This window comes from Varanus komodoensis, unplaced genomic scaffold, assembly GCF_004798865.1.
Source record: "Varanus komodoensis strain SLA01 unplaced genomic scaffold, ASM479886v1 scaffold41, whole genome shotgun sequence".
Classification (NCBI taxonomy): domain Eukaryota; kingdom Metazoa; phylum Chordata; class Lepidosauria; order Squamata; family Varanidae; genus Varanus; species Varanus komodoensis.
In genome coordinates this window covers 1,975,869-1,993,204 of record NW_025335954.1, presented here as the reverse complement: position 1 = coordinate 1,993,204, position 17,336 = coordinate 1,975,869, and the positions used below count along the sequence as shown (strand labels likewise).

Below are 17,336 nucleotides of genomic sequence, written 5' to 3'. Positions count from 1 at the left end.
TCCCCATCCACATTCTTTATTCAAATTTTATCAGTTGAAAAGTGTGTTTTATGTTTCACATCAGCGACTGGAATCAAACATACACAACCGATCTCCATCTGAGCTGTTCTCGCATGCCAAGATATCCAATAATGTAGGTCTGTCTTGACCAGTGTCTCGGCAATTCCAAACAAAAAAAAAAAAAAAAATTGTGAATACTTATACAAAAATATCCTTTGCTCCTATTTTCATGGAGCTCTGTAACAAGTTAAGGCAAGGCTTTAGTGTCAAACTGTTAGCCACAAGGTTGTAATAAGGCAGCAACATTATTGTGTGTAAACTGTTATAAAAATTATTTTAAAAGGTTATCAAAGAGCGACCTTTGGCAAAGAACCCACAGACTGAGATGCCTCAAAGCCGGGCTCTCCCAAACACAACTGACCTTCAAGAACATCACTGAGGATCACCCAGGAACAGAGAGTATGTGTGCACAGGGATACCACTAGAGTAAGCATTTCCAGGGCGGGTGGGAGTCCTGCAACATGCACCTTTCCCACTTTCTTCCAGCATGTGGACAACAGCTCCATTCCCTCCCCAGCCCCCTCACTCCCAGCACAGCCAGGAGGTTTTGGGGACTAGCGTGACTGCAGTCTCTTGGTGGGGTGCAAATTATCCTCATACACACGCAAAGTCTTCCATAAAGTCTTTTCCCCACACAAGGGATGTGCTGGGATGCTACCCTTCACCTGCACTCTTGTCCTGAAAGTACTGGTGATGCAGCGCTTTGAAGGCAGAGATACGCTTCACTGGATTAAATGTCAGCATTTCCTAGAGAGAAGCACAATGAGGGAATGATGTCCTTGCTGTTTACACACACACAGTTTTAATCCAGTTAAGACAGGTCTCAGGCCTATGTGGAACAAGACGAGCACGAGATCGTCTGAAGGCATTCATGTCTTGTTTCCATCTTTTGAAATGTTTCTCAGGCACCCGCCCACAGGTCTCGTGTGGCTCTTAAATCTGGCATCAGCCTTACTTTGGAAACACTGCTCTGTGTTGTCCTATGACTAACACAAGTCCACACAGTACATTATTCATGAAGCAGCTGCGGTGATTGCCAACAGCCTGGATGCGTGAAACATGCCTTCATTCCCAGTTACTGAGCACTGAGTCACTGACGCTCATCGTCTCATTCCATCCACAGACAATTGCCCCCAGAGCCGGGATGGCGACAGCAACATGCGAGCCCTGTGAATGCGAGAACGGCCCTCCGTCCACAGCCTCTGGAACCAGACAGACCCACAATTCTACAGCAGACGCACTTTAGACCAGCAAAAGCTGCTCCTGGGCTGCACGACTTCACATTGCACTGGGTGAGGAGAGACAGGTGCTACACATCTCTGAATGCTCATCCCACGGGCACAAAAAATTATGCACTGAGGCAAACAATATGCAAAAGTGACATTAGACTTGTTGTCTGTGTGCGTCAGGTTCTCCTTCAATATATCAGGAACCATTTAATCATGCAATCCTTTCTGGCAAGCCAAAATGGGGTAGTCCAGGAGGCGTTTCAGCACATTAGGCTGCTTTGTTTAGACTGGCCCAGACTGGATGTAGAGTAGCGAGAAATCTGAGTAGAGCAGGCATGAATGAGCTGCGCATTATGGGTTACCCACGGAGTAGATGCCCGATGTGCCTCTGAAAGCACTATCTCGACACCACCCTTAGCCTGTCACGACCCTACCACTTAGGAAAAGTGCTGTGTGAGTATCAAGTGCTTCACATGTGGGACTGAAGCCATCCTCACAATCCCCTTGTAGGACAGCCGCTGAGGCAGGCGGCAGGACCATGGCCATCCAGTTCACCTGCCGCTGAACTGCCCAGAAAGCCTTTGCTACTGGGCGGCAGAGAAGACAGACAGAGCACACTCGGGGCAGGGGGAGCGGGACAAAGCAGCAGAGCATTTTGCAGAGGGACAAAAGCTCTTTTAGCCTGAGGACCAAATTCCATTGAGAAGCTGCTCTCGGGAACCACCCTGGGTAGGGAAAGAACTACAGGGACAAGTCCAAAACAGCCAGCTTAAAGCTCTTACTTCCAGTAGCTCGTCACTGTTTAGACATTATTAATACTGACATACTGCTTCTCATTGAAACAAATCCCAAAGTGGTTTAACATAATTAAAGTGGGGAAAAACAAATAAAAAATCTCTCTCACGCACTCACACACACACACACACCTGTGCACATATCGTACGAAGCAGCTCAAGGCTAAGGAAAAGTCAAAGCAAAGAGATTTTCAACAGTTGTCTAAACCAGGCCTGTGTTGAGGCCAGGCACCCTTCAGAGGAGGGGATGTCACTCCATAGGGCGGGACACGGGTGACCCATCTCCATGTCATGGCCAAACAGGGATCCATAGGCTTCACCATGGACAACAAGGCCGTAAGAGAAGCATTTCAGTCTCAATGAATGGAGAAAAGCTGTCCAGGAGATGGGAAATCAGCGAATGATCAGTGTCAGAGAGGAAAGGCGCATGGCTGCCTGGCACGCCCTGGGCAGCCAGCCTGCAATCCCAGGACTGAGGCTCCGCAACCCTGGTCTAGCTCATACTCCCGTTTAGATCCCCTCCCGTTTGCTTCCACTGTCACAGAACGTACCAAAAGCATCTGAGCCCCCAGGGGCTCTATTTCTGGCACAAACTTCTCCACAGGCTGTGGGGAGCGGACAGCAAAGGCGCAGCGCGGCAGGGATACATCCAGCGGCCAGTCCTCCTCGGCTGGGAGCCCAATCAGACTGCGAGGCAAGTGGAAAAGAAGAGGGATGACTTCAAGGCAGTACTTTACTACCCCCACCAGCACTTCAGGGCCAAAAGGTGCCTTGGTTCTCCCCCTGTAACATCCCGGCTTCCAAAGTACTTCAGCTAATTTCTTCTGATCTTATAACTGACATCTTAGTTCAGTTTCTATGGTCCTGCCTGAAGTTAAAATCCTGAGGATCTGAAAAGTCAAGTCTTGGGCAGATACTTGCTGGAGATCTGTAACAGGCACCTTGCCCATCCTCTCCACCATCACCTTAGCCAGTTCTCCCACTTCCTTTGCCCTTCCTTATATCCATTTCACCCAGCCCAAATCTGGGATATGCACCACAAGTAGCTTGCTGTGAGAATCTCAGCGTTAACTTTAAAATCCCCTCTTTAATGCCCCCTGCTATTTTATACTTTGAATGTGTTATTCTTTCCAAAGCATTTTTATGCTGATCCTCAGCCAAAAAGGCTCCCAGAGTAGCTTATGTCTAATCAGTTAAACAAAGCAGGTTAAAGCATCATGAACGACTCAACCTTTTTCCTCCCACGCCAGCTTTCATCATTTTTGAGACAGCTCGAGCCAGCGATGTGATTGAGGCTGCAATCCTATACTCACTCATCCCCAAGAGCTGGGTGAGCATAAGGAACCTTTGGTGTGGCTTCTGAGGAGCGTGAGGCAAAAGGCCCCTTGTTACTCACATTTTCCTCCCTATGCTTCTTCCATGTTTTCCTTCCGATTGCATGCCAATGTTCCATAAGTTTCATCCTGCCATATTGTGGGATCATTATTACCTAGCTTTACATCAACAGCATCTTAGAACTGCCTGCTTGCAAAAACTGGGAGCTGGCAGACAACAAATGTTACAGTGGGAAGGAATTGGAAGCCACCTGTTCCCCCGCTAGCTAGTTGGAATATTCCTGACTGGCCACACCCCCTTGTGGACGTGACCACCCGCAATTACCTAGAGCAGGGACCCAGAGGAGGTACACCACATAAGGTATCTGCAGAGCAGGTAACCATCACAGCAAAAGAGAACATCGCCAGAGGTAAGAAAGTTAGCACCCTCCAGATGTTTGGGACTGCAACACCAAATCAGCCTCAGCCAGCAAAGCCAATGCCCAGGGATTGTGGAATTTGTGACCCAAACTATCTGCAGGACACCAGCTTGCCTGTCCCCTGGACTAGGCAACTGGAGCAAGGGGAAAATGCCCTCAAGATGACAAGCTGGAATTCATGCATTAAGCCATCTTGACTTCATGTGACAGTGTCTAGATTTATGCTGGGAGGACTTCCTTGCCCCCTCCTTCTGGGTGGGATGGTGTAACTTGGTGTCCTGCACCAGGCGGGGGTTGCACCCGATGGCTTTCATGGCCCCTTCCAACTCTACTATTCTATTCCAGCCACCTGAAAATGCTACACTAAGAATCAGGGGACTCTGCTGAATGGGTTGAGCAATTCCAAAGATCAGGTGTCAGGGAAGGCTTTCTTCTCACAGAAGCTAGATCCTGGGTCCAAGCTGACGTTTTTCCCCATCACCCATTAGCAATTAACTGAAAGCATCACTCAGCTCCCTCTTACCTCTGGCCAATTAATTCCTTGTTATCAGAAAGGCAAGGAAATGAGCTTACATGGCAAATATGCTGCTCCTCCCCCTTTTCCTGACTTGCAATACACCCCAGGGGCTTTTGCATAGTGCTCTCAAGTGCAGTGCACTTCAGGTTGGTGCTGGACCAAGCAGGGGACCTAAACTAATGAGATGCCTTTTCCCTCTTATTTGCCAGCCCAATCCAGGCAGCAGGACTCACTCGAAGATCTTGCCCAGCTGGTCAGCTTCGGAGTTGCCACAGAAGAGAGGCCTGTAGGGAGGACAAAGGGACGTGTGGTTACTGTGGGACGTGATGGCATAAGTTCTGTGGCCGCTGCTGCCTTACTACAGCACCTCTGAGTGGGGGACGCTGCACTGTTGAGTCTGCCCTATGCACACTCGAGGCAGAAAACAGTCTGTGCCCCTGCCAGCCAGGGTGGTGCCATTAGCGAGATGGGCAGTGCAAGAGACGGGCTGCACGACACACACATTCATGGTTCCCACAGAACTCAGGAGGCGGCTTACAATGGTGCCAGATAGACAATGAATTGTCTGGAAAACATGGAAGGGCTAAGCCATGACGCAGACACCTAGGATAGCAAGCAAAGGAGAAGGGGGCAGAAGTACACAGAAAAAAAGAAGTGGTCCAGCATTAAAGATACAGCACCCCCAGATAGCCTATTCCTTTCTCCCACTGGCCAATGTGAACGGGAGGTCACTGGAATACAGAAGAGACACCATTTCATGAATTACTTATGTACCAAGCTACACAAAAAACCAGCCCTCCACCATTTAAGTCTCCAGATGGATGGGGCAACTTCAAAAGGTCTTGTTTAAATAAATAAAGTCTAGAGAAACACATTTTATGAAGGGCTGTGCTCCCCCTATGGAACGTGGCAGCTTTTGGAACAAGTGGGAATTCACCCAAGGTGTAGCACTACCACCCTTTCAGGGAACTCTGTGAAGCTACCTCCATGAACCCCCTCCATTCCATTCAAGTCATGGATTAGGACAGTCCTCTTCCAGTTGAAGTCTGAGACCAACTTAAAGGGCTTACACTAAACAGCTTGGGACCAAATTACCTAAAAGAACACCTCTTCTCATCTACTCCTGCCCAGCTCCTGAGCTCATCATCTGTACTCTTTCTCAGAGAGCCCCCTTTAAAAGAAATAAAGACGGTGGCTATGAGGAGAAGGGCCTTTTTGGTAGAGGCACCTCAATTATGGAACCAGCTTCCAAAGGAGCAACACCTGGAGTCCACTCTTCATTCCTTTCAGCACCAGCTAACAACCTTTTTAGTCACCCAATATTGTAACAGTTAACAATTTTCATTTCCATTTAAAAGAATATTTTGTCTATTTTACATGCCACTGTATTTTACTGCTGCTATACTCTAGACTGACCTGTACATCACTGCTGTGGATTTATTGTGGGCCTATTGTTGTTATTCTAGTATTGTTTTTATACTGATGTATTATTTATCTTTATTTTTAATGTATTGCTTTTTATTTATGTATTTTGATTATGTAAACCACAAAGAATCATCTTGACTAATGGGAGGTATAGAAATGAATGAATGAATGAATGAATGAATGAATGAATGAATGAATGTAGAGGGTTTCATCCAAATATATAAAAGACAAGGCTTCATCCCCTTGCCCTGTCCCAACACTAGCGCAGGATGACTTGGGACATCAAAAGTTCTGAAGGGTAGAAAATACCATACTGAAAGAAAAGTTAGCTTGCTGCAATGTAAGCTGTTAAGGTCTACGGAGGTGGCTTCACTGGTTGTCCTGCAGCAGATGGGGCATCACCAGGTAGCAACATGTTGGTGACCTTCTCAGAGGCAGCAGCCACCCTTGTGAATCACTTTCCCATAAGTGCTTCAAGAAGCAGAAAAAGTGGCAAGTTTCATCGTTATGGAATGACATGTTTTAAAATGTTTTGGTAATTTTTATCTTCATCTTGTTCGTATGCTGTTATTTTGTAACTGCACAGTAATTTTAGTATGTTAAGTGGTATAAATGAATTATACAATCTGGAGCCTGGTAGTGAGACTGCTGGGCTGTGGAAATCCAGGTTCTGGTCCCCACTTGGCCATGAAAGTTACTGGATGACTTTAGGCCAATCATGGACTTTCAGTTTCACTCCATCACGGGATTCTTGTGAGCATAAAATCCAGAGGAAGAAAACCACATAGGCCACTTTGGGTTCCTTGCAAAAGAAAAATAGGTGAGATGTAACGCAGGGTAATAATATTATATAAAAGCAATTAAGTTTCAGGGTATCTTTATGTTCTCAGAGTATGTACCTCTAGGTGTTTTCCAAGACCTAGAACATCCAATACCATAATTTATTTCATTTCTACACCACCCCATAGCCAAAGCTCTCTGGGCAGTTTACAGCAATATGTAAGAACAATACAATAAAAATACCATAAATCTTATTAAAGGGAAGAATGATTGCTGTAAAAGAAAAACACCTGAGACAGGCAATCCCTTTAAGTTCCTGCACAACCAAGTATATCTTTAAAAGCCCTGGCATCAAGGGCCATCTTAACCTGGCACTGAAAAGATGACAAGGCTGATGCCAGGCAGGATGCAGTAGGGAGGTCATTCCACAGATGGGGCTACCACAGAGAAAGCCTTCCTCCTCGCTGCCACGTGCTGGGCCATACTTGGAGTTGGCACTCAGAGAAAGGCTCCATTTGCTGAGCACAGTGTTGGGTAGGATTTTGCTTGGGAGACCCACTCCAAAAGGTATTCTGGTTCCAAGCTGTGTAAGGCTTTACAGCTTAAAACCAGCACCTGAAATTGAGCCCGGAAGCACAGAGACAGCCAACACGGGTAGGCCAGAATTAGTCTTATGCTTCAGATCTGTAACTGTCCCAAAGTCACCCAGCTGGCTCCATGGCCAAGCAGGAACTAGAACCTAGATGTCTGGGTTTTGGCTCCCACATAGCCATGAAGTTCACTGGGTGACTTTGAGCCAGTCCCTGACACTCGCCCTCAGCTATCTCACAGGGCTGTTGTGAGGGTAACATCTAGAGGAAGGGGACTCCATAAACCACCTTGGGATATAAAGGTACTAATCAAATCATACACTTGTTCCCCCGCTGAGCACCATCTGCCTCTGCCTTCCCAAGTCCCCTCCCCTCCTGCCTTTCTGTATCTGTATTCCAAGGTGGTGAACTAGGAGCACAGGAAGAACTCCTGAACAAATGCCCTGAAAGCCATATACCATCTTTCCTGGCAGCCACTTCCACTGCTGCACCCACTGCTGAACATCAGGAGGTCACCAAGCAGCTCAAGACCATGTTCCATTTCCCCAGACTGAAGCAATCACACCAGCAGCCCTCCGACTTCTCATACCAAGGAGCTTCCTTTCACCCAAGCATCCATTTGGAGACCCATTTAACTGCACCTCCACCAATACATTTGGCGGGTGGTAAACAGTACTGCTGGTAGGAGGTCCACCAGAGGCTACCTGGTGCTGGATCCCAGCCAAGCAGCTGGGTAAGTTAGCTACAAGGCCAATTTATAAAGTCCTCCTTGAGTGTGTACGTGGAGGGCCATGTGTCATGCAGTCATCTGACTGCTCAGTCAGTGCATGACAATGAGAGCTAAAAAAAGGATATTGACAAACATTCTCATTTGCCAAACAGTATGATCGAGTTGACAAAGCAATCTAACTGCCACCTCACCATATGACTGCCTCGAATACAGACGGCTGGCTCGAAAAGGCAGGCGCCTGTGCAAATGGTCTCCACAACTGAGGCTCACCCTGAACCCACTCCCAAGCCCGTGTTAAAACGCACCCAGAACCAAGAGCAATAGGAAGTTAATGAGGAGCACTGCAAAGTCCCTTCAGAGTGTGCATAATTTCTACTCAAGACGTGTTGCTGAGGAATTAATATGTAACCCATGTTTAGACAGACAGTGACAACACACACAGGCTTTGAATGCCATGCTTATGTGCCTCGAAGCTTCAACCAGCTGCGGTTTCTCACCGCAAGCACAGAGAAGCAAAAGTGTACAAAAACCGGCATGCAAGGCCATCAGGCACGCCAACCTGCACACACACTGTGCCTCCAAGAGACTTCTGTGCAATCCCCCACCCCCTGTAAAGATATAGCTCATATTGGTCTAACGTTCATTTCAATGGATCTACTCGAAAGAGAACCAACACTGGACACAATCCATTGCAGGAATACAGGTGACATGGGAAGCACCTCTGTGTTTTTAATGACTTTACTTTCAAGAAGTCAAGATCTGGGAATGTGCCTGACCCCTGAGGGACAACTTGTGCGGATTCCCCCCTCCAGAGGCAGCTGGAAATCCCTTTTGCTCCTCCAGCAGTGCCCACTTTGGACAAATTCCTTGCTCTTCCCAAGTGTGAACCAGGCATCCGCATAGTCATTGCAGGGAAAGGGAAACTCAGCCCAGACAACCCCAGCCCCCTATCCCTGCCCCCCGAGATAGAGCAGGCATCAACTGCTGCCACATCTGCGGAGCAGGTCATTAGCTCCTCCCTACCTATCGGTCCTTAGCCGGACAGATAAGCAAGGGAGAGGGTTTGGGCAGGCCGGGCCCTAATCTATTGTCTCCCAGCTGTGTGCCTGGCTTTTGGTATCCTGCATGCACAATATGCTACAGTCAGCACGGACCCACAAGATCTCTCAGCTGCAGTTTGAAAATCGCCAGGCACAGGTAAACAAGTGTACAATTTTTCCAGGGGCCAAGAAACAAAACACCTGGGCACACAGAGTCTCTAGCTACCATTTTTCTGAACTTATTGTCTGCTAACCGCATCACCTGGCTTGGCCCTCCGCACTGCCTAGTTGCTCAAATGCGTCCCGCTCTAGCTTAAGAGCTCCAAAAAGGAAGCACATTCATTAGAAAGTGTGAGCAAACCCCCACAGAGGCAGTTGCCAAATGCACTCTGCTGCACAGAACCCCCCTTATTTAAGCCCAGGAAGGGTGCTTTGTGCAAGTTTTGTATGATGAAATAACCATACAGCAGATTCAAAATGCGGGAGGGGAGAGGTCCACCAAAACGTGCTGCTGCAGACAGAAGGGACACCCACAGAAGCACATCATCCCATCACCTTCCCATCCCACCTGACCCTCCAGGGCTGCCTCCGACACTTGCTCTGGAACCCAAATGATGAAGGCCAGCTGATCAGAGCCCATGCCCCTCACGTCGCACTAGATGCAGGTCCCACAGACTCCCCAGAGGTGCTGTAAATGCGAGCCAGGCCAAAGGCGGCCAGCATGACTTTACTGGCCCATGTCCTGCACGTGAGGCACCGTGCGTCCCTCCCCACACCAGAGCTCTCATCCTCACACACAGCCTCCTCGTCCCACTCACTTCCTTCGAAACATCTCTGCAAAGATGCAGCCAACACTCCACATGTCCACAGGGGTCGCATAGGCAGACTGGAGCAGCACTTCTGGAGCTCGGTACCAGAGGGTGACGACCTGTGGCAGCGGGAGTGGGATTAGGGTGCACAGGTGAAAGAGCAGGCTGGTTATAGAGCTGCTACCATCCTCTCCTCCTCCCCCTGCCCCGTTCCCAGTGTTGCAGCTCCAAGTGGCTCACAGCATTAGAAACTTATACAATTAAAGCCTTCCTATAAATACGCAAGTGTTAAAAATATAATTAAATCCATAAAGTAATGCAATTCAAAAAGTATCCCAAAATATCCCACACTCCATGCATCACAAGGCTCATGAATATCCCTGCTCCAGGGCAGGAAAAACCAGCAAGTTTGGCACTTAACAGAGCTTCCTTCTCAAGGTACGTGCTAAAAAGGGAACTGAGCCCTGCCAAAGAGAGAGGCCACCCTGCATCTTCCAGATGTTTGGACTGCAACTCCCATCTTACCTGGCCACCGGTCAGGTCTGGTGGAAACTCTGGCCCCACAACATCAGGAGGGGTTTAGGCTGCCTTCCCCTGCTCTACAAGCAATGCCCTGAGCTGTGTATTATTTATTTATTTAGAATACTTTTATCCCATCCTATGCAAACCAATTGTCTCAGGACGGCTTACAATATAATAAAAACAAACAATAAATATAAACCATCAACAACTATAACAAGATAATTGTATCATCTACAATATTATGAGCTTCAGAGCGTGTTTTTTTCTTTGCAGTAACATCCAGCCTACCCATTCCACTTCCCATTCTCAGGGAGAATCCTGGTTGCCCAGCACAGTCTTATCAATCTGCAGTAATGTATTCTTCCTGCACCACCTCCTAGCATCATGAATGTGCTGGCATCCCTCTTTACAATACATTTGGACCAGCGGGGAAGGAAAACAAAGCTCCCCTTCTCATCAGCAAAGAGCCAAAGACTGGAGGGGGAATTCCCAACACAGTCACAGCAGCAGCAACCAAAGCTCCCCCAGACCCTGTGGACTCACCAGCGGTGTCAGAGCCATCTGGCAGCTGTAGATGCGAGCCAGACCAAAGTCAGCCAGCTTGACTTGACCAGAGCTGGTCACGAGGATATTCTCTGGCTTGAGGTCACGGTGGACAATGCAGTTTGAATGCAGGAAGTCCAAGCCGCTCAGGAACTGATGCATCATGTCCTGCGCACGGGGAGAGAATGTCTCATCAATACCAGATGCCAGTCCAGAAAACGGGGTGCCTGTCCAGAATCAATTCAGAATGCCACTGAGAAACATTTACCTTGATTACCTCTGCCGGTAAGCCAGGTGGTGGCGTTTTTTCCAAATATGCTTTCAGATCCTGATCCACGTGCTCAAAAACCAACGTTACTTTGGTCTCTCGCTCAGTCCGTGTTGTCGTGCACACATCCATTAGGCTACAGGGACAGGAAGAGAAAGGTGCTTAGCAAATGCTCCTGTACTACAAGGGTGGAGGGAAGGGGAAGAATAGGATCTGTGAAGTTAGGAATTTGGGTTTTTAAGTGAGTTTCACTCAGGATCTTCGCAGCAATGCTATGAAAAAGATTAAGCTGAGTAGCAACATTGGGCCCAGAGTTACCCAGTGAGTTTCATGGCTGACTGGGCACAAGAACCAGACCTCCTCCATTCAATGCTCTAACCACTACACCACACTGGTGCTCAGTAGCACAAAGGCTAATATCATGGATTAGAAAACAGGCTGGAAGTAAGTCAGGCTACAAGACCCCAGGGCATCCAGCACTACACATGAAACTGTACATTATAAAACCTCCGCTGCTGCTATTCTGGCCCAGATCATAAGTAGTAGTTTAAGGCAGGCTTGCTCGCCCTTGCCAAGCTAACCATATGGTCTTTTCATTGCCCCATTCTGCCAGCTTCCCTGCCTTTTAGACAGGTTTCCAGTTCCCACACACACATACCAAAAGGAAAGGGTGGTTTTCTGGGTTTTGTGTAGTTGTTCCCCAGTTTGAAATACCTCCCCTGAAGCTTGGCAAATGGCTATAGGAACTTTAAACTACAATAGGCTGGGGTTTCTTTTTGCACTGTTCCTTTTGCCTCACCCACCACTGGAATGCAGCTCCTGAGAGCTTCTCCAAAATGAAATTTAGCCTTCTGGCTTTGGCATCCCTGTTCTAGATCACCAGGCTCCCAGCCTGGGGTGAGAGAAAAGGGATCACTAGCTGAATTCATCTCAGCTTCGTCCTAATTCTCTGTGCAGAGACTCAAACAGGTTCTACTGCGTGCCTTATCAGAGGAAGCCTCAGCCTAGGTCCTTACTGCAAAGGTCACAATAGCCTGTGCAAGCTTCACACACTTCCCCCAAATGCATGCCAAGTCCTGGGTGCTGAATGGCTTTATTTAAGTAAGAACTTAACTTTCCTCACAAGTTTACACTGCAATTCCATGCCCAGTCACTATATTTCTATGTATGCTTATTATACTCAATCACTGTATTACTTACGAGTGTGTCAGGATTGCTCCTCTAATTGCACGGGCAGTTTTTCTTTCAAGGTTGAATTCTATCCTTCCCCCAAAGTTCCCATATGCCAAAATGAGCTCCATTACTGCCTAGCTACAAGTAATCACAATAACTTTAGAAATAAAAATCTGTGAGCCAAAGACAAACCACAGATGTCCTGCCCCCACACCCTACAAGGCTTCTCTCCTACATTCTTGCCCACCTGAAACAGAGCCACAATTGGTGTAAACTGCAGCAGCCAGGCTGCTGTATGTGGTCTGAATACATAACTCTTGTTCTGGTCTGCTTGCATTGGGCTGCCTATATGCTTCTGAGCCCAATTCGAAGTGTCAGACTTAACCCATAAAGCTTTCATAGCTTGGGACCACAACATCTGATGGAATGTCTCTTCCAACCACAATGTATCTGGACACCATGCTCAACATCTGAGGCCTTCCTCCAAATGTCATCCCCAGGGGAGGGTCAGCTGGTGGCGATGAGGAGGGCCTTCTCTGTGGTACCCTACAAATTACAGAATGATCTTCCCACCTGGCAGAAACATCTTTTCAGCAGAGGTTAAGACCATCCTCTTTGTTAAGACATTTATCAGCTCCAAATAGCACATGGAAGCGTAGGTGGGCACTGCCAAATGTTTTTCTGCGGGCCTAGCAATATGGACTGGTTTTAGACATTTAATTGTAAAACTGTGGTTTTCATATAATTCTATGATGTTTTATTCTAGATTGTACTTTACACGGTGCTTTATTGTACTTATTTCCTGGTTCTCATGTATGTATCCTTTCCCCTGAGGCCAAGGTTACTGACCTGGAGGAGCAAAGTGGGGCAGACAGGCTGGATGACAAGACCCCCAGGGACCAACTAGCAGGGTCCCAACTCCTGGGTGACAGCTCCTCTGTAGTCAAGGAGAAAAGGGTTCTTGAGGAAGAAGGGTTTCATGATCCATCTGCCACAAAAAGCAGTGATGGCCACCAGACTGGATGGCTTTAAAAGGAAACTGGACAGACTCATGGAAGAAGTGGTCAACAGTGGCCAAGTAGCCCTGCTAGCTATGTGCTGCCTCCTTTACCAGAGGCAGCATGCCTGCATACACCAGTTTCTGAGGTGCTTGGGCAGGAGCTCCTGCACCCATCCTACTTGGGGGACCCCATGGGCAGCCAGATTGCCACCATTTGTATGGAGCGCTGGACTGGACAAACCTTTGCTCTGATCCAGCATGGTTTTGCTTATGTTCTAACTACTCTTGTTTATTGCCATGCAATGATAGCAAAACAATAAATGAAATTAAGATGTGAAATCAAAGAGGGGGGTCACACTCACAAGGAACAGCTTTCCTGGGGCGACTGTTTTCAATGGTAAGTCTATTCTTAGGTACCTAAGTAACAGTTTGGCCTAAAGTCACCAGAGCCCTGTGGGAAAAGAATGCCTCAGACTGGACTAGAGCCAAGGAAGAAACAGAGGCAGACCAAATATAACCCGTGTGTATTCCTGCTTGTACTTTTATATACATTACATGTAAGCACTATGCTTCAGAAATGAACTTCCTAGTTTTTCAGGCATCAATTCAATGGGCACAATTCCAACCGGCCCCAAGAACAAAGTGGCTCAGTTTGATCCAAAGCAGAGCCATCATCTTCCAGCTGAATTATTCTGGAGGGTTGCTCCCTCCCTTCCCCATCCCAGGCTTCCTTAATAGCTATTCCTATAATGGTCAGATAAAGCCAGCCACTGCAATGGTTCAAGCTTGAGGGTCCTTCCAGTTCTGACCTTCCCCAACCAGCCACCCCTCCAATGGTATGTGGACCACAACTCCTCTTGCAGGGAGACCATGATGGCATGTGTAGTTCTATGCATTTGGAGGGCACCAGGATAGGGGAGCCTGCTGTATTCCAGTGAGCAAAGGTAACACTTATACTACTGCCATTTTCATGCAAAGTTCTCAGATGTTAGAAATGGGCTTCTATTTATTTAATTTTTATACCACCCAATAGCCAAGGCTCTCTGGGCAGTTAACAAATGCTGAAAAAAAAAACCCAGAATACATATTTTAAGCAAAAACACAGCAATGGGGTCATGCAGATGCTCTACATGCTTGCTTATGGGTCAAGAAATTCCCTTTATCCAGGCCTCACTTTAAGTTGGGTCTTGGTTGCTCACCTATTTTCACATCCTTCAGCAATCATACCCAGAGGGTTAGCTCTGATAGTCTGTGATAGCAAAAACACTCTATTACTGGTTGACCTTAAGATAGCCACCCAAGAACAAGAGAATGTCAAAGAGAAATTCTGACAGGAAGCCACTCAATGACATCTTATCAGCAAGTTCAAACCTATTCCTTGGGTATGAACAGAGACAAGGGTTTCCTGTCCCATTACAAATGTAGTTTATTCAGTCATGTCAAGATAACTGGATTGTTGCAGGAGGATGACTCTGCTTACTCTGCATCCATTTAGACTTTATTTGAATTGTTCCTGTGCTTTTTGTATTTCTATCCCATTTTGGTTTGTATGTTTCTGCAGTTCTGATTCTGGATTACAGGTCTCCTATCTCTTGAATGATTCTGAGGTGCAGGAAAGTTTTTGCCATAAGGAGTCTTTAAGTTGCCTCAGGACACTTTTTTCACAGTAAGAATATTACCTCTGAGCATGTGTAGAATGCATGGACACAAATCTAGCCACAGCCCATCACCTCACATTTAAGAAGTGGCTTCCCCAAGTTCAGAGGCTGTGGCTTCCACATGACCCCTCTTCTCCTGACTGGGAAACTAGCCACAGAATGGGCTGCACTACACCTCCCTGTCTCATCACACCCACCCCTGAAATGCATGCAGCTCCTGGATCATGCCCTCACCGTACAATGTTGGGATGGTCAAAGTGTTCCAGGCGTTTCAGCAGAGCCACCTCACGGACAGTCGACAATGGCAATCCATTCTCACTGTTCTGCACCCTCACATTTTTGAGGGCCACAAATTTGCCACTCTGCAGGTCACGGGCCTTGAAGACAGTGCCATAGGCCCCTATGCCAATTTCAGCCACAGGCTCATACTGTTCCCGCACACCCATGGCCATCCCGGCAGCTTGCTCCAAGATGCTGCAAAAGCTTCAAAGAGAACAAGGGAAAGAAAGGAGGTTAGCAAGGGAGTCTACACCACTTCTTTGCTGGCTCCTTCCCAGCAGCCAACATGAAGGTTTCTCTCCCCCAGTAGAATGGCCTTGCACAAAAATCCAGTTAGCATCTTCTTCAGGACACACCAGTGGCACACCCTGGTCTACACCTGGTCCACTGCCCCCTCTCCACACACCCTGCATAAATCCTAAAGGGTTTGGCATGCTGTTATTTGTTTCTTAGATTTGTATCTCGCTTTTTCTTTTAAAGAATTCAGAGTGGCTTACATCATGCCCCTCCTCCTGTTCTCAACCTTATCTCTACAACAACCCTGTGAGGGAGGTTGGACTGAGATACCATGACTGGTCCAAGGTCACGCACTTGACTCCATGGCTAAATGGGGACTAGAACCAAGATCACCTGAGTCCCAGTCCCATGCTCTTAACCACTACACCACACTGGTTCTCAGTCAGCTAGTCAGCCATAGCAATAATAATCACCTGAGACTCTTCAAAATAACAGCTTTATTAGGGTTTTATCCAGCCTCCTTCAGCCTGGTACCTACAGATATGTTAGACTAAAACTCCCATCATTCCCATCCAGGATAGGTAGGAAAACCCATGCAGGCTGGGAATTGCTGTCCAACACATCTGCAGGATACCAAACTGGGAAAGTCAAACATGAGCTTTCTTGGACCAGAATCAACTGAGGTAAGGCATTCTGTCACTCTCCAGATGCTTGAGACTACAATTCCCATTAGCCCTAGTAAGCACGTATTGTAGGAGTTGCAATCCAGAACTCTGGAGGGCACCAGGTTACCTACTTCTGACTTTGTCAGATCCTTGAAGAGTTCATCTCAGCATCTGGAATACAAACTTCGAGGTTGAACACTATGCAGCAGGCCATTAAAGGAACCATATTCAGCTAGAAGCCACGGCCCATCCTTTCTAGGCTCCCTGCAATAATGGTTACATTTCAGGCAACGCCCCGTCGTCTCCGGGCAGCTTTCTAATCGCAACTTCAGGCGGTTAAACGCTCCCATCCCGTTTCAGGGTCGCTTGCGCGATGCATGCACCGATTTCGCCTCCCCCAGATCCCCCTAACAAAGCCCCACTGTACGTTTCCAACACTGCAGCCCCTCGTCGGTGGCCTCTTCTCCGGGGGCTCCTGGAACCCATTCCCCGCGTGCCGTAAGAGGAAGAGGGCAGCCCTCCCCCCACGTTCTTCTAGCCACATTTACCAGCCAGTAAGGAGCAACGATTTGCAATAACTGACAATAACTTTGCAAAATCATAGCACCAATTCCCGGGCCAAAGCCTCCTACACTAATCCAAGCACGGAGCCTATACCCCCAGAGCTGGCCCCCTCTCACTAAGTCCCGACACGATACTTTGCCATGTGACCACATAACAATAAGACCACCTTCCTCCTCTTAAAGTGAGGAGGAGGAGGAGCAGGCACGTATGCTTTGGAGACGCCAAGGTACTGCTACTACCAATTCCAAACCAGGAGGGCCCGTACTCACCGCAGCACGAGCGGCGGCGCCGGCGGCAGCTAAGGGGGATAGTCCGCTCTGCGGCGCTCGAGGTACACGAATGGGGGCGTGGCTGGAAGACCCGGTGAAACCAAAGAGGCGGGAAAGCCAGAGTGGCCACTAGAGCGGAAGTGGGTCTCCATAGTTACTGGCCTAACCTTTCGCTTCTTCTGCCCATCCCCTTCCTCAAGCAGGGAGGGGCCGGGAGCTAGCCGAAGCTCCTCCCTTTACGGGAACGTTACTTTGCCTCTGGCTCCTTCTTCCCTAGTAACGAGACAGTCTGCACCAGCGGTTACAGCGCTGAATTCCTACCTGCATTTTTTCAAACCCTGTTTCATCACGGGGGATGCTCCTTAAATTGTATGTGCACAGAAAGAGAGAGAGAGAGAGCTTCTGATCATCACACGCAAAGGACTCGTGTC

At 47.9% G+C, this 17,336-nt stretch overlaps 1 protein-coding gene and 1 long non-coding RNA gene across 3 annotated transcripts; one reads left to right on the top strand and one right to left on the bottom strand.

Annotated features, from left to right (window-relative positions):
- CDK4 (cyclin dependent kinase 4) lies at positions 1–16,979 on the bottom strand. 2 transcript variants are annotated; one of them, XM_044443086.1, is made up of 9 exons: positions 16,906–16,941; positions 16,204–16,336; positions 15,126–15,374; positions 11,061–11,196; positions 10,793–10,960; positions 9,737–9,846; positions 4,587–4,637; positions 2,635–2,770; positions 1–807 (listed from the first exon to the last, which is right to left on the bottom strand). In XM_044443086.1, exons 3-9 carry the CDS (start codon positions 15,341–15,343, stop codon positions 715–717), a joined length of 912 nt encoding a protein of 303 aa, XP_044299021.1. In that variant the 5' UTR covers positions 15,344–15,374; positions 16,204–16,336; positions 16,906–16,941; the 3' UTR covers positions 1–714. The 2 variants fall into 2 exon arrangements, with proteins under 2 accessions (XP_044299021.1, XP_044299022.1); XM_044443087.1 differs by lacking the exon at positions 16,204–16,336 and having other exon boundaries at positions 16,906–16,979.
- LOC123029776 lies at positions 753–5,853 on the top strand. Its single transcript, XR_006415984.1, has 2 exons — positions 753–1,352; positions 4,563–5,853. It is a non-coding gene; the product is annotated as an uncharacterized LOC123029776 (long non-coding RNA).
- Positions 16,980–17,336: the final 357 nt, after the last annotated feature.